Below are 21,244 nucleotides of genomic sequence, written 5' to 3' on the forward strand. Positions count from 1 at the left end.
AACGTGGAGAACGCTTCGAAACAATACAATTCAGTTCGTAGATATCTTTTTGTGTTTGCATAGAGATGTGCCAGCTGGTATTGTCGCGATTGTCAGGACGAACTTTCTGCGATTGATCAAAACCCGGTGTTTCTCTTCGATCATTGTCAATAGTTCGTCTAACGCTCGATCGAGTTGACATTATTCTAGTGAATTATCGTAATCACCTTGTCACTGTTGAGGCTGATAGTTTATGACAGGCCCTTAACGTTTCAACGGTTAAAATATGATCAACAGCATCTTGTACAGCCGAATCAATCGTCGTACGAGATTCCAAATGTTACAGAAAAATTTGACTATTCTGTCCAATGTAAAAATTGTAAAATTGTAAAAGAGATATCTTTAACCTACGACTATTAAATTATCAACTTACTCGTATTATTGGTTAATAAATTATTGCGCAAAAGGGCCAGAAAGAGTCGCGGTATTTATTGAAATTAGTAATAAAATCTCGTCGAAAGAATCCTTTTTTGCAATAGGCTTTTTTAACTCTACTCGTGTATATTTGGAACGTTGTAGTTGCGCAAAGTTTGCCAATGTTCATCGTTCAGTGCAAATAAATATTCACGAAGTAAAATTACAACAAAACTACTAATATCAAAGAATTTCTATGAAAACTGTATCTACCATTCATCGATTTTGCAATGGACGAAACGAAAACGCGTTACGTTGAAATAAAATTCAGGGAGCTTTTAATTTGTGACGGCACTCGACAGCGCAAATACCACTGCTCGACATTAACTAGCGTCGGACGACGGCAGCGCAGTGGTTAACGCCTTAGGTTACGAACGTTCGGGATCACGGGTTCAAATCTCGGCACCGGTGGTCCGATTTTTCTTCCACGATTCTCAAATAAGAAGAAAATACAGCAGTACCCCCGCAGCAGAACCTATCCGGGCCTCTACGGCCAGCGGAGCACTACAGCCAGCAACTGCGATTATCACGACGATATTCTCCACCTCAAATTGGTGACCCCGACGTGATCTTCAGTGAAAAGAAGGTGACCGCGTTATAGTGCCAAGTTATAGTGAAACTTCGATTATCGCGATTCCCAGCGCACGGTCGAAATGGCAAACAATAACAAAACATTTACGGCCAGTCGAGTAGTCCGCGTGCCCCCAATAACGCGCCCGACCCAGAAGATACAGTGCTGTGCTGTGGTTCTCCTTACTGGAAAGACAGTTCGCGGCCGCGGGCCTCACGGACGATGGAGAAAAATCCGCCGCCCTCCTGGATGATGATATCTCGAGCCTCGGTACTTGGAGCGAATCGAGGACATAGCTATGAGATTTTGAACCCGGGTCCCGAACGTTCGTAACCTAAGGCGCGCGCTAACCACTGCGCTGCCATCGTCCGACACTAGTTAGTGTCGAGTGGTGAGTGGTATTTGTGCCGTCGAGTGCCACCACAAATTTAAAATAGAACAGGCACTAAATATGTATTTTATCGGTTTCTGGCTAGAACGCAAATCGTACGTGTTTTAGACCGTTGTATAGTTTTTACGTAAAAAGATGTCAATCCTCCGATTACGTTACCCAAATCCATACATTAAGAAAAACGACGATAGCGCTTGCACGACGGTTCGTTGAAATTCTGTTAAAATTGCTCCCGAAGAGAATTCGCCACGCTATTCGTTCAACAAATACCTTTGCCGATATTCAAAGTGCAAACGGCCATAGGAAGGCGCTGTCTCCTACTAATAGAACAGTACACTTTAATGGGTCAAATTGATGAAATTTTGATGGACATTTGGCACACGATATCTACAGGTGTAACTATGCAAAAATAACGTTCTTGAATTACCGCGAAGATATTATTAATCCATATAGATTTACAGCTTCAAACAGTTGGACACCGAATTAAAAATAACTAACATACATAATAAATTCCTGCCTCGTGTCGATTAGCGTGTCTGTTATTCCATGCAAGATTTTTCAATTTAACGATGCCTTGTACAATTTCGAGTAGTTGCGAATTTTCAGTTTAGGAACGACGTGTAAAGTAGGGAGGAAATATAAATTTTAGATATCATACACATAAGTATAAAATATCATAGTACGCAACGGATTAACGTTGATATACCCGATATATATAAAATAAAATTGTTGATCTAAAGAATAGTAAAGAATAGACGTCGATTTAAAAGAAAACTTTTATTAATTGATTCGTTATCCTCTAATATTTAGTGATAAAAGAAACACGCTCAAACGATACTTGATATCATGCAGAAGTAAATTGAAACGAATATTACGTAATTACTAAAATCGATAAAATTCGTGCGAATATATTCGTGTTTATAATTTGAAGATTACCTTTTTTTCTACTACTTTCTATTACTTATTACTCGGACCAACCATTTGCATTGTTTGGCTGAACATAAAAATCCAAATTTTATACTCGTTTTTTCTAAAATGTCTTTATTCGATAAAAATGTAATATATAGAATGTGGCGGGCAAACAGGAAAAATATATCCACAAAGATTAATCGTTGATCTCTGAAACACCCGTTCATAACAAATTATGTACGTACCTTTACATTCTTTTTACATTTATCTATTTTTATTGCAACGACTGACGTTCGTACGATTTACTAGCAACTATAGTGTAGTATAGTATAGGGTAAAAAATATTATAAATAGTATCGTACAAATAAGGTAGAAATAATCGAAGACAAGAATGGAATTAATTTCGGTTAAAGTTGATAAACGCTTACGCAGCATGGATCGTTTTTCTTTTCGCATACATCGTAAAGGATATATTTCGACGTAACGCGCGCTTTGAATTTTGAAATATTCTAAAAATAATATGCCGAGAAAAAGAAATTTTCATCTCTGTGACCTTAATCTCGAGACTTCCGAGGCTTTTGCTACAAAGTAAACCCTCGAAGAAATTCTAACCCGATCCAATCTACCCGAAACCCAATTTCCACTTAAAATCAGAATTAGATCGAACAGTGTTCTGGTGGTACTTGTCCGCCTGAGAGTGAAGCCATCGCGAGCTGCTTTACACCCGAGGGTATTTCTCGCGAATGTCCCTACGAATTACAGATTGCCGTTTAGTTTGGCTAGAAATTTCGAAATAAGTACGGTTTACAAGATCGCAGATATTAAGAGGCAAAAAAAACCGCTGCAAAATTCAGAACCCCTCGTAACTTAGAAACGTATCCTTCACGATATACGTCAAAAGAAATGATCCGTTTTTTTCGCCATAATTTCGGGTCATTTTTTCTGTATGCATGATAACAATGAGGAATGTGCAGAATCGCTTTTGTAGCGAAAGATTTATAGCTCGAGTGACCTTTGAAATCATCTAAACACCGAGTACCTGGGTTTAGATAGGAAAGCTACGTATTTCATTTTTCAAAAATATACAAGCAGCCTTGAATTTTGACAAAATCGGGCCACGAGTCGGAAATTACGCTTTGCTTGACGCTATAAAATTTGATATAAATGTCCGAATGTTAAATTTTTGAATACATTAATAGCTATAGTTTCGTCACGATCGTATTGACAAAAAGTATCGTAACAAGGAACCGTATAAGTAAAGAATTGATTTTCGTTTTAGTCTCAGCATGAATGCAAGGACCACGACGAGTCGCCGCGTAGCAGCAGCAAGGTTGCCGAGCCCGAAAACGTGTCATCTTCGGGGCAAACGGCAAAAATTGCTATTGATACCAGCACCGAATCGCCCACGGAATGGAATCCGAGGAATAGTTCCTTGAAAAAGCAAGAGAACGCTCCAGTCCGTGATACAAGCTCCGTTCTCGAGAAAATTGCCGAATTTCATAAGGTAAAATTCGTTTCGCGACAGTCCTTCTACGACGTTATGAAATTCTATCGTCTTTTGAAAACGTCCGATCGCAAGTACCTTGAAGGCGTTTTAATCTCCTAAAGCATTCTTTTCGAACGATCAGTAATGAACGAATCTTCTCTCCTCTCGATCATTTACTTTTAGCTTCATATCACAAAGCATAAACGTATTCACGCGTTTAAAAAAGATATTACGTTGTTGAAAAAATTCTATAGATATGGCTAAAATTGATCGATAATAGTTTAGTGGATGTTGTTAATATACATCGCATAAAAGTAATATTTTAGATAAAATACAGAATAAAACGCGCTAAATGTGGATGTAACTTGCGTGAAAATACTTTCTCGTTCTATAAAACTGTAGTAAAAGTTCATTGTAAGCGAACATAACGTTTATAGTTAAGGTACTGTTACGTCTCTTTTTAAGATCTCTTTCTATTACGAGCGTTGCGTTGTTCATAAAATAAATGTTCGGACGTATAATTTTTTACTTTTGCTTTATTACGGGGTATAATAAAAAAAGAAGAATCGAATCTTCTTACAACGATATCTAGTCGATCGTGGAGCGTAATACTCGTACGAAATAAGAGAATGTTAAATGTATCTTTCATAAGGCATTATAATATATAGATATAGAACGCAGGCGGATTACGATTCTATTATTTCCTCGTGTATTATCTGCTGTCCATATAAAAGTTGCGGTAGCTACTTCGATGTTCGTACGAATGAACACCGAACGCTAAACGCTTGTACGGTTATCTTCTATATTCAAACAACGAATAATTTTTTCACGAGGTATTGAAAAATAAACGTATTCCAGGTTAAGAATCGTTTCGTTAAATATTCGATCGTACTTCCGAACTTTTATTAAAAGCATTCGTCAAAAAACTTTCGCAAATATTAGCTTCGCTCGTACCGGCATCGTACATATCGGTACCGTACTTATAAAATTTGTTACAATCGAAATTATGCCGTCTTCCGTTCCATTTAATTGAAAGAAAACAGCTAATCGATATCTGTATCTGTAACGGTTTCGATGAAAACAACTTGTTACGTAGATGTCATAATTTTTTAGGTGTGCCACTCTCCCGGTAAATCGTCGATATAATACGAATATTCTAATTGTACGGAGCAATTTATACGCGAAAATCAATATGTAATTATATTCAGGCGCGCAACGTGAACGTTTAATTAGGCACGTCGTCGTTGAAATGGAAAAGGAGGATCTGTCGGAAGTCGTCGATCGCTCGTCTTTTTCTCTCCATTGATCTGACGCGACACCTCGACATCACGTGGCGTGACATACGCGTTGATAATTGCGGCGAACTCGGTACGCCGTCTCATCCTTCTACCTTTTGTGGGAACAGGATTCCGTGAAATAAATCTCAAATTAATCGAGGCAATATCGATATTAATATATCTTTATATAGCTTTACTAGACATACACGCGCGAATAATATATTCGAAGCTGTTCTTCGGTGGTTATAAATGATCGAGAAAGCTTAAACAGGTCTCTGAAAGGAAAAGTCTACGACTATCGTAAAATAAAGTCTTACGTGGAAAAATATTTCATAGCATTTTTAGTGCTATAAATTTCACGCTTCGAATGCCATTATACGTAACGCTGTTATCGATGCCCTATAAAAAGTCGAAAATGCGTACCTCTTGTATCCGATTCCAGGGACGCGAGAAATCTTGACGATAAGGAAATAATTATATTTTTTAAATCGTACATTTAGAATTATTTTGTTACTCTAGGAAACAAAATCTTTTAGGAACAAATCTTTTCGCTTAAAAAATTATACGCCTTCCGTTTCACGTACGATTCGAAACACCATAAAGCTCGCGCTCGATGATATCGAAATATTTGCAAATGTTCACGAAGTTATCGTATTTTCATGTAGCACCAACATGCTCGAGGCAGAGACGCGACGACTGGCTCGCTTCATCGCACGCTCAGCATTCATACGACCGCGATCGAGCAAACCTACATGGCCGAAGAATGTGACGAGAACGACTATCATTTCGATCTCGATTCCTACAAGCCGGTACAACCGATCACATTCGACCATGGGATTGCGTTATTTCCTGTCGCTGCACCGCACTCCGGAATGGATCTGCATCTTTTGCAGGTAAACTTTGTTGCGATTTGTGTCCTAACGAACGTGTTCCGTACGACGTTCGTTTCCGTTTCTTTCCTCTTTTCACCGTATTACGTCCCTAATTTTGTTACTCGACTGTCTCGATCCTCGATCAACGTCGCAATGCGTTTTAATTGCTTGAAACGTTTGCGCGATGTTCGAGAATGCAAATATTTGTCGTCGATCTATTATTTGAGAAACGCGGTGCACACTTATCTCTGCATCGTATAATTTAATCATCGATAGTTGGAAAATCAATTTGCTGAAATTAGCTAAAAATAGAAACAGTGATAATAGAACAAGCGACGGCAGTGAATTCTATTATTATATTATAAAAAGGTTTATTGATCGTGTCTCTCTATTTTATCGATATCGCGTTTATCGATATAGCGACCCATACGCTGTATGAACTATCGCTAGTACATACGGTAAATATAAAATAAAATACAACGTTATATTTTACAAATGAAAAGAAAATGTTATTTATCACACGGCGTAAGGCGAAATAGAAACATTTCCGTGTAAAGTATTGCGTGAATAAAGAAAATCCGCGAGTACTATAATATAATATTTAACGAAACGGGAATCGCTGATAACAAAAAGATGTCACAACTTGAACGCGTACTTTTCGAATGAAAATGAATTTAATTTACCGTATTAAGCGCTTATTTGTTCAAAGAGAATAGAAAACGTCTACTTGGATTCGTTAAAATAAAAACGATCGCGTATTCTAAATTCCAGCTACTTATGCGCGTCACATCGCGTCATATGCATACGGATGAAACTACAGTAGGAACCTTGAAAAGAAGCGCACATAGTCGAGATGCGACCTTATCCTCGGACGATTTCCAAATATTAATATTTCAACGTCCAGCTACTTTTGTAGTTGCTGGACATGGTGCAGGCTTAAGATAAAAGACGTCGTCAGCGTAGTTTTCCCACACTTCAAAAGGATTTCAAAGGGACTAACTTTACCGTGCTACCTCAGGTATATTTCGTGAGCAAGAGAGAGAGAGAGAGAAAAAGAGAGAGAGGGAGAGAGGAAAGAAAAAGAGCGAAAGGAGTCAAAGATCGGGAAGCGAGCGAGGAAAGCAGCTAGAAATGGAAAGGATTAAAGTTGGAAGACGTCGAAAGAAGAGGTTAGAGGGGCGAAACCAGGTCACTTGTTCGTACGAAACGTCTTCGCATCAATTAGTTGCTTATAGAAATCTACTTTTTATATGTTCATAACTTGTAATATGTACGAAAAACTATTAATGGTTACTTCGAATTTTATCAATATTTTATTATTATAAAAAGAAACAAAAGTGACAAAAACACATCTCGAAATGATCACTGTGGTACGAAGATATACTCGTTGATTCTATGTCGTGTAATTAATTTTAACAAATTCGTTACTAACATTTGCTGCGATAGAACTTTTATGGATTACGATAGAACGTTTATTAAGCAGAAAAATTTGTATTACGTAAATATAGAAGAAAAAACTAATAAAAAGTTTTATCGATCCAAGTATTAATCAAATTAAAAAAGATAAGAGAATAAGGTTAAAAAATTAATATAAAATTTTTACGTCGCATATCATTATTGCGCTGAGTTTACTCGAAAATATTTAACGATTCGATTTTAGTACGTTAACGAAATCATTTACTTATACATACGTATACACAACTATCTTGCGTCTCTTTTAGACAATAACTCTTTTATCTCCACTCATACCATCTCCGTAAAGTACCTATACGAGTTGTTTGAAAACGTGAACATTTCGTCTATTCCAGAATTACGTAAATCAATTTTCTATAACAAGCTCGAGCGTCCTGAATCCACTTTGTCGGTCACATTCCTAAATTTACATCTTCGGAATTCATCTTCATTAACATTCACTTTGTAAATCTGAACGTTATAAACAGTTGAAAATCTCATATTTCGATCATCTCGTATTTTAAGCACCTTCGATTATTCGTGCTTCTAATCGCGACTCTAATGCTCTTAATTTTGCTAATTTTCCTTCCTATCTAATCGATTATCTTTCCTCTCGTATCTATACCCTCAATTCCGATAAATACTTGCATACGTCGTAACAATATTGCAAAAATTACACACGCGTGTATATTTAACGATCTTGGTGATATTAGTAGTGTATATCAACGTATCAAGAAATCGGACGTACTATACTTAACAACTCGAATATCGTCTCACGAACGACATTTATTAGCGATTAAAGATCATCTACTTTTCGCGTTCGTTGTACATTTTTCTACAAAACTGTACGTTTTAATAGAAATTATCACCCGTTTCTATGATTAGCGGGATTTCCGAATTTTACGCTCGAGTTTTACGCTCGCGTTCGCTTGTTTTATAGACGTCGTCGACGCGTTACTTGTTTGAAATCAACGAATCCGTGAAAACGTATCGTTGGTACGGCGGGGCACGGCGACGAAAAATATAGCGGACGAGAGACTTAAATTCGAAGAGCGTAACGCCGGGCTCTACGTCGTTGTTTATGCGTCGTGAATATTCGTCGTTGACTCGTGGTGTGTTAACGCATCGTCGATTAATCTATCCGTGCTTCGACGAAGATAAATAATTTCACATACCGCGCACGCTTTTATAAATGTCCGCGTAGACTGCACTTATGGCCGACCGCATAAACGGTGTTCCAAGTGCATTAGAAGTTCCATCAGCGTTATAAACACAGGCACGATGTATGCTGGTTTTGCCGCGCGTTGCGCCGCAGTACGACTCGACGCGCCACAACTGCACAGATACCGTTAAAACGATTTAATAGCCAGAGATTATAATCGGTGGAATCGCGCGAAGAGATTTTCGTGGCGATTCCTCGGGCTTTCGTTACATTTCCTTCGCCGAGATACCGACCCTGATGAATTTTCAACGAATAATTTAAACACGATCGTCTCTCGAATCAACTGATCCGAGAAATTATCGCCTGAGACGATAAAGCGAGAGAAACCGAAGGATTTGTCGTCGAACGTCTGGACGATCGACTGGCGGAAGTTTGTAAAATTTCCACCGTAAGAAGATAAACAAGGATACGTTTGTCAAACGATAGTTGCCTTGTGGCTTAAATGATTTTCAGGTACGAATATTCGTCCGCGTGTTATTTCATTCCACAATGCTACGACAATTTACCGAATGCTCTTCTGGAGAAACTGCAATCTCATTACAGCATTTTGTTTCGTACGCAACAAAAAGAACATTTCTACGACTCGAGTAAAAAAAAACAGGAAAATTTGTAATATTAACGATACTGCAAAGATCCGAGATACATCGCGTAAATGTATTTTCCTTGAAACTATATTTTCGAAATTGACTGTTAACCTATATGCATATACGTACGTATATGCATGTATGTATGTATGTATGTATGTATGTATGTGCTTTCATCGTCCGTACCAAAGTTACTTTTGTATGTATCGCGAGACTAAATATGTCGCGTATCGTATTATGTATTTTTGCACCGTATCGAACGAACGTTTCAACGCTTAGTTATAAAATTTCATAAATCTATCGCCTATTTTTGGCAGGCTTGTATCTTGGACCAAGCAACAATTTCTTCTTTTTCCATCCTAACCATCGGGTGACGTCTAAATGGAAAAATAAACGAAGAAGTTCTTACCGTGTTCCTCCCGTGTTTCTTTTAATCGGATAATACGATATTTAGATGGTATTCGAAGAAGAAGCAATAATACGAAAACTCGATTCCACCAGGTATTGCATCACGGGACAACGTTGGTGCATTGGGACTGCGAAGGCGGTACGACGAGGACGGCCTTAGTATTCGCGCGAGTGGATCGCGCTTGCGGTACCTTCGTGTGGGAAAAGCCACCCTGGAGTCCATTGAAAACTGCCCAGCTGGGAGGTACAGCTTCTGCAGATTTTTCGCTAACTGCCAATCCAGAAGACGTGGTATCGGCCGGTTTAGTAGGGAGATATACCATGCAACAGACGGACTGCGCTTCCGTGACGCTGGAAGAGGGATTTTTGGACCTGAGCTCCGTCAAGGAAGTCATGATCGGCTGTTGCGATCGGGACAGAGAGACCGACCTCAGAAGCATTTACAAGAGATACGGTCTATCTGGATCCGATTCATGTATCGGCCTTATGTACGGCTCCAGTCTGCCGGACAATCGACTGATCTTTCTCCTTTGCCCTCCTGCGCTTAGCAAGTAAGTAGCGTGGCTCTGTGATTTCCACGGTATCGTATATATGTATGTGATATAAAGCAATATCGAACAGAATAGTAGAACGTAGGAAACCAGTTTGCACGAAATTTATTCGACACGTTCGAAAATAGATAAAAGAAAATATCGCGAGAGAACGGAAGAAAATTGCAAAAGTAATTGAACATCGACCGAGATACGTGGTCAACGAAATAACTTTAAATTATACGGTGGAAATTAATTATTTATTTTTTATAATATTTGTCAATTTCAAGCAATCGTTCTAAAAGCTTTAACTTTTTTAAACTTGACAAACGATGTTTTGGTAAAAAGAGTCGAACAAATGAAACTGTATTTCGATGGTATAATTCGGTAAACATACTTGGTCCGTTCCGATACGTTTGATTTTCGTGAATAATTGAATAACGAAGAAACCTAAAATAACAAAGCGTAATGATACGAACGACTGTTAATTAAATCGTGATTACGGAGATTAACTATTTAATTTTATGGGGAAAATTGTTTGTAATTTAAATGTTGCAAATTTCGAGTTTTGCATATTCAAAAGCATAGCTCGAAGCTGTTTTAGCAAAGTTACGCTCGACGGTAAATTTCCAGTGCGGATACCAGCTAAATTTATAACAATAGACCTCGCGAAAAGTTACCTTTGGATCGCGTTAGAGGAAAAGATGCATTAGCTCTAGATCAGCGAAACGCTCCGCTCGTTTTTTCCAGGGAATATACCGTTACGGCAAACCTTTATCCAACGTTACTACTGCAGCTTGCGAATCGTGCACGGAATAGCCATTTTCTCGAGTTTACCTAAATTGACAAATATAGTACTGCTAAAAAAGGGAACTACTATCGAAAGAGTTATTACCGCGTCGTTGTTCTTTCTCTTTCCCTCTTGACATGATTCGTATCAACGATTCGATAATATCGGATAAAGACTCTATAGCGAGCGGCGTTACATACGAACGATTGTGTATCTTTTTTAACGGTATTAAACAAAGAGATATAGTTGCGCTATAATGTAATATAAATAAATTTGATGGAAGGTACTGTGTTTTCTTTTTCAGAATTTGGTACATGGGTCTTTGTTGGATACTACGAGGCTTGAAACGGCAACAACAACTAACAGATCGTAGATCGCGATGGTTAAAAGAAAAATACCTTCAGCTTTATTTCGAGGATGGATGTATCGAGCCAATGACAGCTGATGCTATTAGAGCTTTTGGCGGTCGCGACTGGTCCACCACTGAAAGTATCGGCACGCTTTCGCCGACGAGCAGCAGCGCTCTCCGCAAACGAAACGTTAAAGGGAAAAAAACGAAATCTATCGGCAATATTCATGCGTTAACAAAGGTTTGTTCGATCAAAAATTTATACGGTAACGAAAGACAAAAAATGAAGAAGACGGGGGAACTTGTCGTTTAAAAAAGTTTCCTTGCAAAAGTATACCAAAATCGCCGGTCGATCGCTCGATCGACGCGAGAGCTTTTCGCATGCGTGTGCGTGCGAAGAGTACAAATATTACGTACGTCTTTCCAAGAATAAAGAATAAATATTTAACACGTACGAGTAGCAAAGTCACGGTACATCGTGATATAATTTCATAAATTAACATACCCTATAAAGTCATTGATAACCGTGACGAGGTGGCCAGTTCGATTCAAAGTCGATCGAGTAATCTTTATAAAAAAGACAAGTCCCTGCGTCAGATTAGAGCCAGAACTGAACTAAAGAATCGCACGTGATTATTTAAAACAGGATCTAAGCCTAAAACAATATGACACTTCGTCTCCGGATGGAGGCTTAACAGTGGTCCCTTCTCGGCATATTACGGGTAGTAGAGAATCCTTGACGAGAATCATACCAGCATCTCCACGGTCCAGCAGAGATCGAGTTCCCCCACGTAGTCCTCCTGGATCCGCCGAAAGAATTATTAGTTCCAACTTGCCTTACTCCAGCTTTCAAAGGTAAGGATTCCGATAATTTTCAGTCTTATAAGGAATTCGACAGAAACAAGCGAAGTAGAACAACTAGACTTCGTCTCTAAAATTCTTCGTAGATGTCGATTACTTTCGCGCAGTCGATTAATCGCACGCTATTATTCGCTGGAGCTGTCAAGAGATAGAGAAATGCCTTCCGCTCGTGTATCTCTAGCGGGTTCTTTGCGTTGCGAGCTAATTAAATCGCAGAACTATATTATACATACGTACCTTCTGCAAAGTAATTAATGGAAATTAATTTTTCTTTCAACGAACCGAATGAAAAGTTCGTTCCGTTTATTTGTATTCGATTTAAACTCGTATTTTTTCATACAATTTCTGATAAAAGATTATCGATATTGGTATTTGATTTTCAAAACGTGTATTCATTCGTAACAGCCAAACTGCGGATCTTTACGCGTTTATGAGACATTCGATCAAGTATTGAATCATAGCATGGAATAAAATCATAATTCGTTATTTATTTTTCAACAAGGTAACCAAACCTACCTACGAAAAACATTACTAAAATGTAAAAATCGTCTCTTTGTCTCTTCTCGTCCGACCCTTTACCATGTACAAATATTGCAATCAAAATTATATTAATTTATAATTGATTAAACGATCAACTAAGAACGCGTGTATCGAGTACGAAGAAATTTGTAATATGTGGGAAAAGATGAGACTTAACGTAACCCAAAACTAAACTAAACTGTATTAAATATTTCGTAATTTTGACAACGCGCGGACTATAAACTCGCTGTACTATAAATTATTAAACGTACATACATGTATGGCGAGAAGAGTGAGCATCGTACAAAAATGTTGACATTTAGAAAAACGAGTATCGTCCATAATTTGCAGCTTATTCTTAAAACTCTTAAATTTCTATAAAGTCTACTGAAATAACATGTTTCCTTTCAAACGATATTTACACAGCCTATTATGCGTCGCCAGGGACAAGGATAAAAACGGATCTGGAATGTCAGGTGGAGTGGAAGCATCTTGGCAAATGAAGACACGTGCCACTTCCATAATGTATGAAACTCAGTTGAACTTCGTCGAGTTTGTCGCGTTGTTCCGTTCGTTCAGCCTGAGAGCAAGAAAGGATTTACGCGACCTATTCGGCCAACTGGCGATCACTTGTCGTAGTCAAAGCGACGGTTCTTTGAGAGACTTTAATGTACGGCCGCCTGTGTTGAGGCAAACCAGTGACGCAACCCCTCAACGAATCGGTCAGTTTCCACCACTGAATATTTTCGAATTCTAAACCTAATTTCATTTAAATCTCCACTTACGAACCTAATCTATACGTGTGATTTTATTTTAATTTTCTCTCTATCTATGATTTAACGTTTCGTTTGAAAAGTAAACCGTTGCTTTTAAATGTATTTACATACAACGAAAATCTGTATTGGGTAAAATATACTTTTGTTTCGCTTTTTAAATTGTATTTAATTATTTTCAAACTTATATTGTAACGAGAGTGATTACTGTTAATTTGTACATACATACACGTCACACACGTCACGCATACGTATATCAGATTAGCGAAAAGCTTTGTTCGCTCGTTAAAGACACGTGATACGTAAAAGCGATCTCACGAATCATTGAGATCATCGCGATCGAAAAGCTATATCATCGGACTGGCAAGAGATCGTACGAACTAACACCAAATAGGTACATCGTACGTTGCAGTGGATTTAACTTTGTGTCTTTCTCGTTGTTTTCTTATACCCATCTTGTATAGACCGATCTGATATACCTGCTGTAACTGTTAGAAGAAAATGGACCTATAAAAATATATTAAATAACAGAGTATGAATTTGTATGTAACGAATAGAATAGATTAGTATTTAATATAAAATAATGAAATTATACTATATGAAAGTCTAGAGGATAAACATAGACTATATAATTTGTGCTACAGATATTTTTGTATCACGCTCTAGCATAAAGTTGATCGAATAAAGCAGTTTATCATGTATCATAAAGACTTTATAAATGAGTTACATAAATACATTGTCTAAAGTATTTTAGCATATTTTTATTTGAATTCTGTTTAATACCTGATTTTTCTTACGTATAGACAAACATTCTTAAGTCGCGATGTTAACGTCGACGCAAATACACGCAACTTTAAACGCTTTGTTTAATATCGAACTATCTCGTATCGTTCGTTGAGATCGTTCGAACATTCGTTGCTCCGCTGGAAGTAAAAAGGAGTATAAGAAAAAGAAATTATTCCTGACGTATTACGTAACATGGCACAATTTTCGTAAATAAAGTTTTATCATACGTCTAAATATAAAAAAGATACTTGAAACGACCAAAAGCCATTAGTCCATTCTGTACGTGTAACGATAAATTGTTTAATAAATCAATTAACTTAGCTGAAAGATGATCGCAATCGTCTCATTGGCGGAAGAAAATGTCAGTGTACGCGTATTTGTTTTCGACAAAGATGTATAGAAATAATCATTTAAGACGTAAGGTGTTTAGAAAGTTAAGTTTTAATAAAAACAACGTCGTATCGTTTCTATCTGTTTGCACGTCGACGGCATTATAAATATGCAAATATTTTTTAAACAGGTCTCTTGACGAGAAATAACTCCATAGACTGTCACGAGTACAAAACCAGCAGCAATCTTCAAAAGAAACAAGTTTTCGACGCGGTGGCTGCAGCTAGCATCGTTAATAATTGTTCTGGCGTTGACACTTCGAAATCGCAAGTTATCACCCTGGCGACGTTCACTAAGTTTTTGGAATCTCGGCAGCAAGAAAAACTAACCGACGACGAGATCAAGGCGCTGGTTAAGGTACGCGAAGATTTAAAACAACCTATCGCTGCTTTCTCATAGTTCGTCTCGAGTTCGATCGTGTCGATTACCGAATTATAAGCCGCGATATTCGGCCAGATCAGCGAGCAGCATAGCGCGGTACTCGATTGCTTGAAACTAGGATGCGTAACAGTTATGACAAACTGCTGTTATCCTGAGATCGTGCCGTGCGATACAATGGCGTAGAAAGATATAGCGAGTAGCACGATCAACCGAGACGATTTGCTCTGATTCCAGCGACACGAACCGGACCCAGGACTACGTACACAATGGTGTTTGTCTTTCGAGGGCTTTGCACGGTACATGATGGACAAGGACAATTATGCCTTCCCAAACGAGTATGCGACGCCGTTCGAGACTGAAATGCAGCAACCATTGTCCCAGTATTACATCGCTAGCTCGCATAATACTTATTTAACTGGCCATCAACTCAAGGGAGAATCTTCGGTGCAGCTTTACTCTCAGGTAAACGAAAGCTTGGTCTCGTCTTTTCAACGATGATCTCTATCGCGCAAATGTGAAATACGCGATACGATCTCGGAGAAACGGTCGTGCAATTAAGAAAAAGACATTTTTTTAATATACGAAACCTACTTGTTGCTTTTTTTCATTATAAAATTGTGTAACGCGCGTTTTATTTTTTTGCGCTTTAAAATGCATCGTCCCCGATTTGTACGATATCGCGAGATATTAGTTGCCGTATTTCGATAATTAAAACGTATTCGTATTATTTCTCTCAATTGGTTGTTTGTATAAAAAAACATGTAATCCGGTTTTCGTTCGCGAAACGTTGAAGGGATTTCGAAGTATTTGCAGTAGGTGAAATCTACGAGGTAAAATACTCGATGTGACGGTAAGTTGGTTTTGCAGGTACTACTAACAGGATGTAGGTGTGTAGAGCTGGATTGCTGGGATGGCGATGATGGCTCTCCCGTTATTTACCATGGTCACACCTTCACTACCAAGATACCATTTCGCTTGGTCGTAGAGGCGATTGATAGAAGTGCTTTCGTCAGTTCTCCATATCCCGTGATTCTCTCCATCGAGAATCATTGTTCGCAGAGTCAACAAGCTCGAATGGCCCAAATATTTCAAGTACGTTATCTTTTATTATTTCAAACATTCGATTAATCGCATGTACTCGGACAACGAGCGATACCGAGCGAAACGAAGCGAGCGTCGTTACAACAATGACACAGTCCGTTAATTAATTTCTTATCTACTTTCTGTTTCCGTCGTCGTTTATAAATCGCGAGGCAAATATTTCGAAATCGACGACGAAATGAACTCTGCTCAAAAACACCGAACGTTCGCTTTATGAATCACTTTCGCGTCAATGTCTATACGATTTGATATAAAAATGATATTATTCCGTCGATTTTAGTGCAACGATATCGATCGCCAAGCAAATTTTCCGTCGTCGATTTTCTTTCGTCAAAGTTTCGCGATTCGTACCTCTTTTACCTGCGCGTGACGTTTCACGTAACAGGGATATTTTTGTAGAAAAACGAAAGCAACTTTGAGAGGCAAAGTTACGCGAACTCTGTTTCAGTCGGTATTTGGAGAAAAACTGGTGACAAAGTTCCTGTTTGAGACGGACTTTAGCGACGACCCTCAACTGCCATCGCCGTCGCAATTGCGCTACCGAATATTAATCAAAAACAAGAAGATGGTGGTAGAACCCGCTGGTCCTTTGACGCACGCTCCCTTGAGTCATCGTGGAAAAATGCTCATGTCCGATCGAGCTTCGTCTATGAAACAAATGCGTACCGACGTAAGCAGCGCTTCCGTCGTCGAATATTTTAGCGAAGACGACGACGATGAGGAAGATGACGACGAAGATGACAATATCGATGGTAAATGTTCTACTCCTAGTTCTCTTAATTAACTACGGCGATATTTATCTTAAAACACAGCTGATCCGTGTTTCGTTCAAGCGGATATCCTACGTATTTCGTAAATCGCGATTTATTACACGCTTAAAAATTCGAAATATCTCTTTCTTGTAAAGGAAAATTCTCGTTGAGTGATATTTTACGACATACAATAATGTTGCTACAGCGCAGGTAATTTAATGCGAGCGGCGAAGCAACTGCAGTCATTTTTCCGTTCACCTAGCAGTAACTTAGTTACGTCAAAACCATCGTACGAACTAATCCGAAACTATCGAGCACAAGAACTTAACCAATTACTTAATTAACGAGCGACCACCTAACGCGAAAGTTTTACCTTCCAGATAACTCCATTTCCAGCTACGAAAGGTATTTGGGTGGGATGCAGGTGCCCCATGGTCGATTAAAGTCAGATTCCGCGGTCGACGATAAGTCGCAAAAACAAAGTAGCCAAATTGCCAAAGAACTTTCGGATTTGGTGATTTACTTGCAAGCTATTAAATTTCGCGGGCTGAACACTACGCCAGGAACAACGGCCACTGGGAAGGTGCGACATCAACCGCACACTGGACCGGTTCAAAGACACAGCATCGCTGGAATAGGAGCTACCAGCATCGGTGCCTCTTCCGGATCGCCACAGTCTTTATCGACATCGGCTTCGCTCGCAAGCGGCGGCAGCAATATCGAAAATCTCTTCAGGTTGGTTTTCTATCGTAATTCGACGTAACGTTGATCGTTGAAACGAATCGCGACCTATACGCTACCGCTACCGCTCGAACCTCAACGTCTACCCTTAATAGATCGTTTCTAGCGAACTCTTGATAGTATTTGAACCGTGTACGTTATTCGAATGATTTTGCAATTCGATCGATACGCGTGATCGGTGTAACGTGATACGACTACTACTCCTAGTACCGTCGTTACTTACGTAGTACGAAGATTCGGAATTTTTACCTATAGATGTTCGATAATGTCGTCAAATATTTCAGATTCACGCGCGGAGTTCCAGCCTGCTTTCAATGTTCCTCGTTGAATGAAAGCACAGCGAAGAAGATTTGCAGAAAACAACCTCTAGGGGTTGTCGCCCATGCAGAAACTCAGTTAATTCGAACGTATCCGGCTGGAATGCGTATTGATTCGACAAATTTCAATCCCGTGATCTTCTGGGCCTTTGGTATTCAAATGGTAGCACTAAATTACCAAACCGACGACGCCGGATTAAATTTAAACGCCGCTATGTTCGAGCAAAATGGGCAATGTGGATACGTTAGGAAACCTTCGGTTATGTGGGACAAAGGCCATATGATGTATAGGTATGCACGGAAATATGTATCCCCCTTTCTGTAAAATCTTCCATTCGTTCGAATTATTACAAAATGGATATATTCGTAACTATTTCAATGCGAGAGCATTGTCCTACGATTCGATAATTTTCTATTATTAACGATAAATTGCTTCCGTATTAAGAATAGTTCAAATATCTCCGTATATTTTATCGAATTTGTCGAATTTATCGAATTTATGAACGATTTTCATTTAATTTGGACATTTCGTTATTATCGAGAATCGTGTTCGACTTCTTGTTAGGACTTTCAAATCTTTGAGTTTGGAATTTTAGTGATAACAAACTCTGGTACAAATATGAAAAATTGAAATACATCGAAGTATATCGAAACATACATATATCTCTCCGACTTTTAACGCACGCTTGCCTAAAATACGAAACTCGTTTCTAGACGCTTCAATCCTTGGGATAAAGAATTCGACGGGCTACATTCGGCACACCTGACGCTTTCAATAGTCTCTGGCCAGTATGTTTCCCCAACAAATTTCGTCGCCAGCACGTACGTCGAAATCGAACTAGTCGGCATTCCGATCGACTGTGCCAAGCATAAAACGAAAATAATACAAAACAACGCGCTGAATCCTATTTGGAACGAGAAATTTTGCTTTCAAGTAATGTTCAAAGACCTTGCCTTTCTGCGTTTCGGCATCGTCGAAGCAAGTTCCCATCATTTGATCGCCCAAAGGGTCATTCCGCTGAAATGCTTGAAGCCCGGCTACAGACACGTACGTTTGCGTTCCTGTAAAAACAAACCTTTGGCTCTGTCCACGCTGTTCATTTATTCCCGTTTGGAAGAGGAGAGTCTCGATTATAACACGTGTTGCCGTGATCACAAAGAGTCGTCGAAGCGGCCGTCATCGGGTAAGGAACCGGAAAAATTGACCACGGTGGATCCTGGATTAGGTGGAGTGACGCTGAAGAGAAGAATGTTCTTCCTAATGGTTTATCACGTGATACCGGAGGAACCGTACACCATATTAAAAGTCACGCAGGATAGTACGACGCAAGAGGTAATGTTACAAGCTCTTCAGAAAGCTGGAATATCCGCGGATCGGGTCGACGAATATATTTTGGTGGAAGAGGTCTCTCGTGGTTGGGAGAAGAGAGACAGGGAAGAACTTCCGACTCAACGCGTGTTAGATCCAACGGAGCACCCATTGCAAGCGCAGGCTTTATGGAAGGGGCAGGGGCGTTTCCTCTTGAAGAGGGTAGGCGATGATCCTAGCAGCAGAGCCTGGCTGGCTTCTATAAGGAGTACAGCTGGACACTCGAAGCTCGACTCCGAAAGAGACACATCCACGCATATCTGGGACGAAGCTGACACCTTCTTAGTTTGCATTTATAACGTTTCGCCGGATATACCGTACGCGATACTTCGCGTTCCTGTAAGCAGCTCTGCGCAAGATGTTCTGGCCCAGGCTTTAGTGAAGGCCAGAAGAATGGAGGATCCGATGAAGTTTGCTCTGGTGGAAGAACTCGAATGGGGAGGAGCTGGAGCCGTTGGTAGCGGCAGTCGACAATTGAGAGTTTTACGCGACGACGAGAACGTGTACAGTACTCAAGCCTTTTGGAAGACGCTCGGAAGATTCATTCTGAGAGAAAGAGAACAAGCAATACCGAGGCGGCATCTGTTGCCAGCCACCTTGGATAGGCTCAGCAAAGGTTTTTCCGTAGGAAGATCGGTCTCCTTGCCAGGTTCCAGCAAGGAGAAGATGCCTGTCTCGGAAGCGCTTTCCGATCCAACTTCCAGAGGGCTGAGACATCGTCTACTGATGCACGGTCGTAGGAGGGAAGTTCACTCCGATGGCGAAGATATTCGCGAGTCTGATATTTTAAACGCGGCCCTTCACTTGAAGAAGGTATCCTTAAGAAAATTAAGGGTTTGGAAGTCATAGTGGCAGTCAAGGGCGACATCGATTTCATCGATCTTCGCCACTCGGAAGAACCAACCGTAAGTTACGATAAATCATTGCATTCGAGGTAAATCGAATCTTCGGAAGGCAAATGCGAAATTATCCGACGCTTTTGAGGCGATGTTTGACGAAAGAAACCTCGAATATCGTTCGTATCGTTTCGAAAAAAAGAAAAAAAAAAACTCCACCAGTAATCAGCATTCAAACGTTACGATATAAATGATGAATAAGCGAAAAGATGCCTAATTATACTCGACACTGCTTCTTGATTCCGCATAATCCGAGTCTTTAAACCGTTACTTGGAGACAAAACCGGTGTTGATGACAAACGGTATCATCGGTTCAGACAGAGTTTGATTGGACGTGAAATTGGAAACCACGCGCATCTGCAGTCGAATAGCTTTAAAAAAGAAAGCCAAGCTACCGATACGTTCAAACAATCCTGTTAACACGTTTACGCGCTGCCCAGAAATTTTACATAACAGCATGTTTATCTCATCTTCGTTTAAACTCTAAAAATTAATTTTATCGTATGCTTAATCGATTTTAATTTTACGATCGCACTTCTCTAGTCATATTAGTATTATCACGTAAATGTACAAAAGCGTAATCTCGCATAATCTCCAAAACCAGTCAGTTCCTCGAAGAAAAATTAGAATTGTGAAATTCAACGGATTCCGGTGAATTTCCAAATAATTTCCAAAGAATGGCAAAGAAGGAATATTTTTAATCGCAAAGTTCAGTTCGATTAGATTGATTTTTTTTTTTATTGTAAATTAATGTAAATCTCTTTTCCATATTTTTTTATATACATGTATATATTTTCTAATCTATATAATATATTTTAATACACGTATATACCTGTACTTACGAGAAACGTTTGTGTATAATACGGTAAAAGAGCTTCGTCAATTTTATCGGGAATCCAGAGAATTTTTACGGCGAAAAACATTTCCTAACCGGTTAATTTTATTTCGAGAACGAAGCCAACCGACAATTTCTAAATGAACGTAACTTACAACGGGACCTGATTCATTTTTATAAGTACATATTAACTTGTCCTTCGAATATAACAATTAACGCTTGCACTTTA

The 21,244-nt window shown here is 39.2% G+C and overlaps 1 protein-coding gene across 1 annotated transcript in view; it reads left to right on the forward strand.

The window, feature by feature from the left end:
* The window catches only part of LOC117204294 (1-phosphatidylinositol 4,5-bisphosphate phosphodiesterase epsilon-1-like), a 36,745-nt gene extending 16,412 nt beyond the window's left edge, over window positions 1-20,333 (forward strand). The window contains exons 4-16 of the mRNA XM_033441551.1: window positions 3,604-3,828; window positions 5,753-5,980; window positions 9,719-10,176; window positions 11,250-11,535; window positions 11,941-12,149; window positions 13,101-13,396; window positions 14,754-14,980; window positions 15,239-15,466; window positions 15,872-16,096; window positions 16,554-16,857; window positions 17,238-17,592; window positions 17,883-18,206; window positions 18,630-20,333. Coding sequence (XP_033297442.1) covers window positions 3,604-3,828; window positions 5,753-5,980; window positions 9,719-10,176; window positions 11,250-11,535; window positions 11,941-12,149; window positions 13,101-13,396; window positions 14,754-14,980; window positions 15,239-15,466; window positions 15,872-16,096; window positions 16,554-16,857; window positions 17,238-17,592; window positions 17,883-18,206; window positions 18,630-20,133 — 4,869 coding nt within the window. The 3' untranslated portion in view covers window positions 20,134-20,333. The remainder of the gene's footprint in view (window positions 1-3,603; window positions 3,829-5,752; window positions 5,981-9,718; window positions 10,177-11,249; window positions 11,536-11,940; window positions 12,150-13,100; window positions 13,397-14,753; window positions 14,981-15,238; window positions 15,467-15,871; window positions 16,097-16,553; window positions 16,858-17,237; window positions 17,593-17,882; window positions 18,207-18,629) is intronic.
* The last annotated feature ends 911 nt before the right edge of the window (window positions 20,334-21,244 follow it).

Source organism: Bombus bifarius, unplaced genomic scaffold (assembly GCF_011952205.1).
Source record: "Bombus bifarius isolate JDL3187 unplaced genomic scaffold, Bbif_JDL3187 scf7180000007977, whole genome shotgun sequence".
Lineage (NCBI taxonomy): Eukaryota > Metazoa > Arthropoda > Insecta > Hymenoptera > Apidae > Bombus > Bombus bifarius.